The 9,864-nt window shown below is 46.9% G+C and overlaps 1 protein-coding gene across 1 annotated transcript in view; it reads left to right on the top strand.

The window, feature by feature from the left end:
* Window positions 1-60: 60 nt before the first annotated feature.
* Window positions 61-9,864, top strand: part of SRPK1 (SRSF protein kinase 1) — a 32,537-nt gene continuing 22,733 nt past the window's right edge. The window contains exons 1-2 of the mRNA XM_074163500.1: window positions 61-175; window positions 285-345. Coding sequence (XP_074019601.1) covers window positions 94-175; window positions 285-345 — 143 coding nt within the window. The 5' untranslated portion in view covers window positions 61-93. The remainder of the gene's footprint in view (window positions 176-284; window positions 346-9,864) is intronic.

Below are 9,864 nucleotides of genomic sequence, written 5' to 3'. Positions count from 1 at the left end.
AGCCCCAGCTCCAGCCCGAGCTCCAGCCCCAGCTCCGGCTCCAGCCCCGAGGCCGGGGCCGCCGGGTGGCGCGCGAGGCCGCCCAAGCAGCGCATGCTCCGGCCGGCGCGCGGCCGGGGGTGCGCAGCGCGCGTGCGCGCGGGGCTCCCGGCGCTGGCGGCCATGGAGCGGAAAGGTGAGCGCGGCGCCCGGCCCGCACCCCCCTCCGGGGCCGTGACACCCCCTCCCCACACACACCTCCTCCTGCCCCTCACGCCTCTCTTCCCCCCCCTTCTCTCCCGCAGTGCTGGCGCTGCAGGCCCGGAAGAAGCGGACCAAAGCCAAGAAGGACAAGGCCCAGAGGAAGTAAGTGCGGCCCCCGGCTCCCCTCAGGCGGCGGCTCCCGCCGGCACCGCCGCCTCTTTGTTACCCGGCGGGGAAGGGGCCGCCCGGCGCTCCCGGGGCGGGGAGGAGCGCGCAGGCCCCTCGGGCCAGACGAGTTATTTAATGCGAGTTTAATTGCAGGCACGTTCCGCGGTATGGGCGGGCAGCCGGCGCCGGCTGGTGGCCCGGGGCGGCGGGTTTGGTGGCCCGGGGCGGCGCGTTTGGCCTCCCCGCTCTCCCCGGGGCTTCACGGCTTCTCACCGTCCCCCGTCGTGGTTTCTTTAGCCGGTTACGGAGCCGGGAGCGGAGGAAAGCGGGAGCCTGTCCTTACAGGCCCCTTCCCCCGGCCCCGCTGGGGTCACTGCCTCCCTCTCCCCCCGTCTCCTCTCTGGAGCCCCCGGAGCTGCCTGTAGGAACCGGCTTCTCTTCACTCTTCCCTCACCCCTTCTTTTTTTTTTTTTTTTTTTTTTTTTTTTTCTTTAAATCTTGCCATAACGCTGCCATGCGTTGTTTACTCCTTCCACTTTAACTTTGATGCTGCCGTGTGGCTTCTCTTCCTGCCGCAGGAATTCCGCGAAGCCTTTCGATGTGGTGAACTTCCATGGGACGCGGATATAAAAATTAAAAAGCTAGCGAGTAAACGCTGCACGGCGGCTCCCACCAGACTGTTCAGTGCTGCTCTAGTGAAAGGGGGTGCAAATCCTAGAGCCGGTTCTGTGTGCAAGTGTAAAATGCTGCTTATTTGTGTCAAATCTCCTGTACCTCGGGAGGTTTTATGCTCACTGGTGCCTGGGAAGCGACGGTATTTAATAAGTAAGGCTTCAGGGGTTGGGAGTAGGAGGGGTTTTTCTTTAGGCCTAGGGTAACGCTTTCTTAGTCACTTCCTCAGACAAATCGCAAGGATTTAAAAAAATTGTCTACTTTGTCTTCAGCAAAGATCCTGTTGGTTTTGAGATGGGGCTTCTGAGGGGTGAAAGGCATTCACTAAACTCCTTGGGAGATGTGCGTTATGTTTCCACATTATGTAGATGTTCCTGGTATCTCTAGAATATACCATTAGGACCATTTTTGAAGACCTCTCCTCTTTCTATAGAATTATCTGCGTCCTAATTTCTGAACAAAGAATCCATTGTTGACTTCTGTACCTGTTACTTTCTTTTTTTTTTCCTTGTCCAGCTGCAGACAATTTTGTACAAAATTGTACAAAATTTGTAAAAAAACCCGTGTTTGTTGTCTTAAACAACACGCTTCAACTCTGGTACTGTAGGTTTGTTAGATCCCGTCTCAGGAATTAAAGAAACTTGCACGTACTTGATGCTTTACTTTGTACAACAAAAAGAACCCAGTGTCAGCCTCTAACTTTAGGTGCAGTTCCACAACGTTTATGCTATTTAAATACAAAGCTGCTCTAGTTAAAGCTTCTAAAATAAGCTTAATTGGGTTGTTGTAAGACTTTTTCGATAAAATCTAAACTTGAAACCACATGGAATGTCCTTTTAACATCTAATGTTCCATGGTAGGTGGTTAAATTACACACATGTATTTTTTTCCTGTATGAAGGGAAGTAAAAAGCATGAAACAACTGATTTTAAAAGGTTAAGATTGGTGTTAGGAATTATCTTATTCTGGGTATTTTAAAAATGCAGAGAATGTTCTAAAGGGATTTAAAGCAATTCAAAATACTTTTCACTTGAGAAATCAACTATACCTGCTCTAAGTTTCCATATCAACCCAGTCTGGTTAAAAATAGAAAAAAAAAACCCAACACTTGAAAAGGTTAAAATAATCAAAATGGATAGTGTGTAGTACAGAGCTGGAAAGTTACCACTTTTTTTCATCGTTCAGTAGTTAAAATTGCTGTTATTTAAGTGGAGCCTAATACTGGTTATTTACAGAAAACCCTTGTAAATACTAATTATGGTTCCTTCTATAAGAGTGGGTTTTTTTGTAGGAAGGTCACCCAAGTTCTTCATTTTCCACAAATTCAGGATATTCCTATTTCTTCCCATCCTTTGTGTCTTAAAAGTTTTTTATTTGATACTGATGGAGTGAGTGCATTTATCCTACCGTCCTCTTCTGCAGAAAGAGAGCAGGGAAAGTTCCTTGGTAATTGGAAGGTGAGGTACCCGTGTCTTCCTGCTCCAGTAAAACTACCCCAAATCTTGTGATAATCTGGAGGAATCATTAAACCAGCTGTCTTGGATCTTTGCTTAGGAAGCTTCTGCTTGTCAAGCCTCCTCCTTGGTCCCATCTCTGCCCATGTGGAATTGGAAGAGCACCTTTGCCCAGGTCCCATCTCCCTGGGGACTGAGGGGGAGGAAGGACAGGGAGAGTGACAGCTGAACGCCTGGGAGGGACGCAAAGCAATCCCAGATACAGGGAGATCCTGAGTGGAGGGACTCGAATCCCAGATACAGGGAGATCCTGAGTGGAGGGACTCGAATCCCAGATACAGGGAGATCCTGAGTTCTAATGGGGACTGTCACTGGGTTGCTTTGTGGCCTCGAGCAAAGCATTGATTTCAGTTTCTTCTTATCTCAGTCTTTTCCATCAAAACCCCAAGGAATTAGAAATCAAATGGCTTTAAATTATTTTTAGAAAATGAGAGGCAAGTTTCTGTTTGGCCTTTTTCTTAATATTAAGAATATGTCAGGAAATAAGGATGTTAAAGCTTTAGTTGCTAATAAAACATACGGAGTTTGGTACGTAGGCTGCTGCAGTGCGTGTTGCTGCCAGGAGATATCCTTGCTGAAAGCGATCTGGGAAGGATGTGGTTTTATCATTTCGTGAGGTGTGAACATCCCAGGCACTAACACTCAGTTGATTCCCAAAGACACTCAGAAAAGCCTGTCTTTAAAAAGAACTGGTGGGCTTACAAGCTTTTTTTTTTTTTTCCCCTAAAACTTCCATAACTTAGACTATAAACGTCATAAACAGTTGTGAGGTGCGTTCAAAGAGTTATTTTTGCCTTATTGTCAAAAACTTGAAGCAGTTGCTAGTAGCTTTGGAGTTCGGGATTGGTAGCCAGTCTTGGTTAGGTGTTAGGCATAATATTTGCCCTGATGCTTAGGAAGGTGAGGGAGCCTTCTTGGGAACAGTTCTCCTGCTGTTTTTCCTCATTTTTCCTTGGAGCCAGACTCTTCTCAGTGCTTCCCAGTCAACAGGACGAGGGGCAACGGGCACAAGCTGGAACATGGGAAGTTCCATTTAAATATGAGGAAAAACTTCTTTCCGGTGAGGGTGCCAGAGCCCTGGAACAGGCTGCCCAGGGAGGTCGTGGAGTCCCCTTCTCTGGAGATCTTCAAGCCCCTCCTGGATGCTGTCCTGAGTGATGTGCCCTGAGCAATCCTGCTTCAGCAGGGGAGTTGGACTAGATGATCTCTAGAGGTTCCTTCCAACTCTATGCAATTCCGTGATTCCGTGACTTTTAGGGAACTGAAGACAGAATTCCCGTGTTGTGGTGCTGGATGAGCCATGTCGTGTCGGATGGGGGTGTCGGTGAAGGCAGCGGGAGGAAGGAGCCGTGGGTGTCCCAACGGTTCAGCCTTTCATCGCCACGAGGTGGCTGCTTCTCGCTCCGCAGGTCACAGCCCGGGCCACGTGTGTGCGTGTAACGCCTCGGCGCGGGCTAACGGGAGATCACAAACTTGTTTTTTTGAAGGCTCCTTGTGCTGTTTGGAGGGAAATGTTGCTTTGAGTTAGCTCCGGTGTGGACAGAACGTCCATTCCTGGCTGGAGTGATGTTGGAACATGCCACCTGCATGGTTTCCTTTGAAAGAGATTAATTTCCTGTGCTGTGAGACTTGGACCATGTGAAGGAAAGCCCGATATATGAGAAAGATCTGGTATTTACTTCAAAACTATGCTTCTGCTTGAAAATACAAGCTTCTATTTGAACTAAAAGATAAATATAGATGTACTCTACCGATGGCTCTGGTAATTTGTAATGGAATCGGGCACTTGTGACTGTTAGACCATAATTGCCAGTAAAATATTGTGGCTTTTTTTCTGTCTACGTTGTATATTGCAAACCCTTAGAAGATCAAACTGTTCTCTCCATCCTAGGAAAAAATGACTCTTTAGGTTACTACTGAGATTAAGGCCCAGAGTTTAAAAACTAAGCTAAAAACCCCCATCCAGATTCAAAGCAGTTTGAGAAACAGACGAGAAACTCAACGAAAAGCTCATTTATAGCTCATTTCCTCTGAAATGAAGGAAGTAAGTGTGTTACTACAACTGGGCTACAGGTCTGTATGATTTGTAGAGTTGGGTATTTCATCGACAGCCCCGGAGGATAATACTCATCGAGTCCAGTGTCTTTTTCCAGCGGTGTCTCTTCTGTTTCGGGAGAAGCTGGGCTGCTCCTGCACAAACCCAGCGGTTCTGCGTAAGGGGCGTTGAACCGATTGTGCTCAAAGCAGAATGTTTTATTACCGTTAAGCATGAATAACCACAAAGGTAGCAGCAGCCATACAGCATGTGGCTTGTTCTGAAAAATGTACCTGGTCTGAAGTGCCTTCTTCTAATTCTGCCTGTGCTGGTGAATTTATTTAATCCGTTCTTACAGGCTGTACTGAGTGGGAGGGGTTTTTTCCACAGGACTTTCAGTAGTTCCTCTGGCTCCCTCTACTCCTGGAGCGAGGGCAGTGACGGAGCTGAGGTGGTACGGGATCACTGTCGTGCTTCCTCTCCCTTTTCCCGTGCAGTATTTTCAAGAAGCTGGTTTATTATCTGTAACTTTCTGTCCCGACTCCTGACATGAATTGAAGCCTGGCTTTTTTCTTCTTCCTCAATAGAACTGCTATGAAGAGAGACGAGGAAGTCAGTAATCTTTCCATCTAAGCACTCCAGGGAGCAGAAAATTCCTAGTAGAGTGATACTTTCCAGTTTGTTGTTGCGTGTCTTGCTTATATCGCTTTCCTGCTGTCTTTGAGGAGCCCTGGAGTTCTGACAGCCCTCTTGGGTTCATCCTCAACTGTCTTCTTCAGATATTTGCCTGGGATCAGGGTCTTGGATCATGTTTTCCTCACTTGTCTTTCATGACTAATACCAGGGCTACATCTTTCGTAAGTATTTTGAACAGAAGTTAAAGGTAGACTCATAATTCATCACCCACGGGATTTTTTTTCATTCAAATACAGAAGGGATTGTCAGACTGTGGCAGGACACAACCGAGGATCTGCTGGTTTCCATGGAAGTCCCTTGGTTTGTAATCGCTGGAATAGCAGACGGTTCTACAAACAGCTCGTTAAGTGCTGGTGTGGGGGAGTGGGTGCAGGAGCGAGGAACTCGATTGTCTCTGTTATTTGTGTGTTAGTACTGTTCTCCTCCGAAATTCATTATTACCTTGCTTCAAACTGAACTCCCACAGATCCACTAAACTAAATTGTGTCTGGGTGCCTCTGAGCGCTTTTCTTTCAAACCTAAATGTTAGACCTTCTCCAGCGCTCTTCAGTTCTCGACAATGGTATTGGGCTGGCTGCCCTACAGCCACAAGTGGTGTGGATCTGCTCCCCTGGCAGAAAATGCCAGCTCTTTAGTCCAAAAAATAGGGGTGGGAGAGTGAATGACCTGCATATAGTTACAGAATAATGTGAATAATAGACTTATAAATCCCCTGAAACGTATTATTTATAATTCTCCCAAATACTTCAGCAGAAAGGTGAAGTGCATACAAGCAAGAAAACGCCTTTATCATTTCAGACCTGAATTCATACTGAAAGTTTGACTCTAAACAGGTAAAACACTTAAGAACACAAGGTTTGCCAGCAGCTCCCCGTGTTGGAGGCTGGCACCAGAAGCGGTCCTTCTGACTGGATGTGCCTTAACATGATCTTGAAATTACAGGCACTAAGGAGCAGTGATGAGCTGCGGTCTGGCAAGCGCCCTTCCCTTAAAGAGACATTCTTGTGATACAGGGGTGTGAATACGGGAGAGAGATTTTAAATATAAATATAGTAGCCTCCCAGTCCTGGAGGCTGGAACCTCCGTAGGAAGGACATGGAGCTGTTGGAGTGGGGCCAGAGGAGGCCACGGAGATGCTGGGAGGGCTGGAGCCCCTCTGCTGTGAGGACAGGCTGAGAGAGTTGGGGGGTTCAGCCTGGAGAAGAGAAGGCTCCAGGGAGACCTTGGAGCCCCTTCCAGTCCCTCAAGAGGCTCCAGGAAAGCTGGGGAGGGACTCTGGATCAGGGAGGGGAGCCATAGGAGGAGGGGGAAGGGTTTGACACTGAAAGAGGGGAGATGGAGATGAGATCTCAGGAGGAAATTCTTTGCTGTGAGGGTGGTGAGAGCCTGGCCCAGGTTGCCCAGAGAAGCTGTGGCTGCCCCATCCCTGGAGGGGTTCAAGGCCAGGTTGGAGGGGGCTTGGAGCAACGTGGTGTGGTGGGAGGTGTCCCTGCCCAGGGCAGGGGGTGGCACTGGGTGGGCTTTAAGGTGCCTTCCCACCCAAACCATTCTGGGATTCTAAATCCTGGCTCTTCATCATGCCATATGGAGCTTTTTTCCCCTCTTCCCCAAATGAAAACAAGGAACCCTTAACAGCGCTTGAAGGGAGATCTGGCTGCAGCGGGGGTGCAGCCCTGGGAGTCGTTGGCTGGATGGTGAAGTGATCGTCCTAGCGTGTGTTATGGTACTTTTATCTGCCTCTCCTACAGCATGAGCTGGATTCATCGTTAGTCTTAAGTTCCCCGAATTTAATTCGGTTTGGGGGTGTTTCAAGTGTGTAATTTGAACTCGCAAATGAGGAATGACAGTGTTTATAATGATTGTGCTGCAGGCGTCTTAAAAATCATTTAGGAAAGCAATTGCCTTCGGTTTCCTACAGACGGGTGTCAGCTCTGCAGATATTAAGGGACTCGCAAGCTGAGGTGAAGAGGAGGAGGAAGGAGAGTATCTCTTTTGTTGGCAGATATATAAGGATGAAAGGTTTGAAAAGCTATTCAGATTAAATCTGTCCTTGAGGGTGGAAGGGACCTGCTTTTGTGTCAGTTCAGAGCAGGTACATGGGTAGCATGGACAGTATTTCTGCTGTTTTGGGGACAAGGAAAAGTACCGATTTCCTGTACAAAACAGAATTTTGAAGAAGTCTCTCTCAACCAAAAGAACCAAACACCTCTCTCCAAGCATTTTATGTAGGTTATTGGGGCGGAGAAAACAAGTAGTGAGTTTTGACGGTGAAGCTTTGCGTGGAGACTTGGCTGATGGGATGGCTCTAATTTCTAGAGAAGGGCGAGGGAGCCCGTGCTGGTGCCACTCGAAGAACAGCCCAAAGAGCACTGCGCTTCCCTCACGTTGTCTGTGCTAACAGCCATGGCCATGGTCTCCCATCTCCTCCTGATGCTGTTGGATCCACCTCGGTGCAAATCTGCAACAACACACTTTGAGCGATTGAGGCTTCTTCATCCTTTTTTTTTTTTTTTACTTCATTTTTGGTGCGTGGACCGGATAAGTGATTTTATGGGCAGCTGGCAAGAAAATGCAAAAGTGTATTCCAAACTCTTTGGAAAAAGAGTTTTCCAAACTCTTTGAAGACCTTTTGTAAGGAGCAAGTGAGTGACTGAAATCTTAGTTCTTGCAAATAACCCTCACTGTCCCTTCTGTGCAGGGTGGGCAGAGCTGTCGGGCGATGGATTCGGTGAACTTGGAGCAGAATCTTGTCTACAGTGGAAAATTTTGCATGTTGTTGGCACCTCCTCTAATACAAAGAGGTTGTTAAAAGGCTGTTCAAACTCCAGTGAGATTTTAGGGTGAAAATATTTGAGATACACAATCAGAGGAATCTGACTCTTATTTAAGCTTCTTTGTTGAAAAATGCAGAGCCAGCATCAGCGTCTTACTAATGAGGAGTCCTCTGTAGCAGAGAAAATCTCTTAAATTAGTACTTGCTATGTCATGTTGTTGCTGACTTGTTTCCCCTATCACTTACATAAACCAGCAGGATAAACAGGCGCAGGAAATAGCTGGTAATTCTTTTACATGGTCAGAGGATGATGTGAAGTGCCTGCTGCTGTGAAAAATCCTCAGTTCACCTTCTTAAAGAAGATCTGATGACTCCTGCTTTTTTTTTTTTGTTGTTACTTTTAAGCGTAAAGGATAAGTTTTTCTTGTAACTCTGGATGGGGGAGGCTTGGAAATACTTCAGAAAATTCACTTTTTTTTTTTTCTTTGAACGCCCTTTCTCCCCTGTGTGATTTTGCTGATTTCTGTATCAAAAGGGTTGGAGTGTTGGAAATTACCATGAGCTGAGTCTTCATCCCAGCTTTGAATCCAGTGGTTTATTGAATAGGCAAATAAAACCGGCTCGTTCAGGAAGATGGAGCAAAGTATCTGCCTGAATTTCTAATTTCATTAAGAGGGAAGACTGAGGCAGGTAGACATCAAGAGGAAGGAAGGAGATGAGTTTATGTATGCTCAGCCCCTGAGATGCCTGAATTGGCAGGGAGAGGAGCGGGAGCAGCCCTTGCTGCGAGGCCCCGTACCTGCAATGCAGTGCTGCGCCTCTGCACTAGGTGGTGGAGGAGGCAGAGCCCTCCTCTTCCTCGCTCCCCGCACAAAGCTGCGCTGCCTTCCCGGAGAACCAGCCCCTCCGATGTCCCCCCCGCCTCCCCGACACCGTGCCGGCTGATTTTACATGGCTCTTTCGAAAACGGTTGGGCTGTCTTCAGGAATAGCTTTATCAATGGGAGGCCGTGCTTCCTGCAGGTAGGTTATCCCCTTTAATTCCTTTTATCTCATGAATTTGCAGTTCTTCGGGCATTCCTGAGAGAGTAAGGACTTTTGGGAGGGTGTCCAGATATGGATTCACACAAATTCTGTAAAAGATCCAGTGTTTTGCCTTAGTATTGCTATTCCACGTTGTTTTCCTTAAGTAAAATAATCCTGTATAGTTGCAGAGAGACCCTGCAAATCCAGGTAATTCTGATGATTAATTAGCACATTGAGAGAGCAAAAGTAAAAGGTGATCAAGGTGTTCTTAAGTGGAAGAGAGGTGGCTATAAAACAAAAGTACCCTAGAACACTTGATATTTATATTATTTTTTTTTTTTTGCGTAAACTATTAACCATCTTTCCTAGGCTCTCTTAATATTTTATCTGCATTTTGCAATGTTGCAGACAGCTGTTGGGGCTGTCACCTTTAAATACCGAGTATGGATTTTTCTGCTGTCTTTAGCAGCCTTTTGTGCCTTTTAGAGCGCTGTCTCTGTGAGCGAAGCAGACAGATGAGGGTTGTGGGTTTGCGTATCAGTCTTTTTTTTCTTTTTTTTTTGGTATTAATCCATATTTTGCCCTGATTAAGCCTCTCTCAATCCGTATCTGCAGTTGACGTGGTCGCTCTGGGGAAAGAAGGTGGTGGGATGTAATAACATCTAATGAATTTTGGCAGGAAGGCAGAGGAATGAGCTGTGTTTTGGAGGTGATCTCATAAAGGAAATAGCAGTGTAGAAATGTCTGTGACCTGAATAGGGCTCACTATCGCATTAATTGGTGTAGTAGATTATAATG

The sequence above is a fragment of the Numenius arquata genome, chromosome 24 (assembly GCF_964106895.1).
Source record: "Numenius arquata chromosome 24, bNumArq3.hap1.1, whole genome shotgun sequence".
NCBI lineage: Eukaryota > Metazoa > Chordata > Aves > Charadriiformes > Scolopacidae > Numenius > Numenius arquata.
The sequence above is the reverse complement of the archived record's forward strand: the minus strand, read 5'-3'. Positions and strand labels throughout refer to the sequence as shown.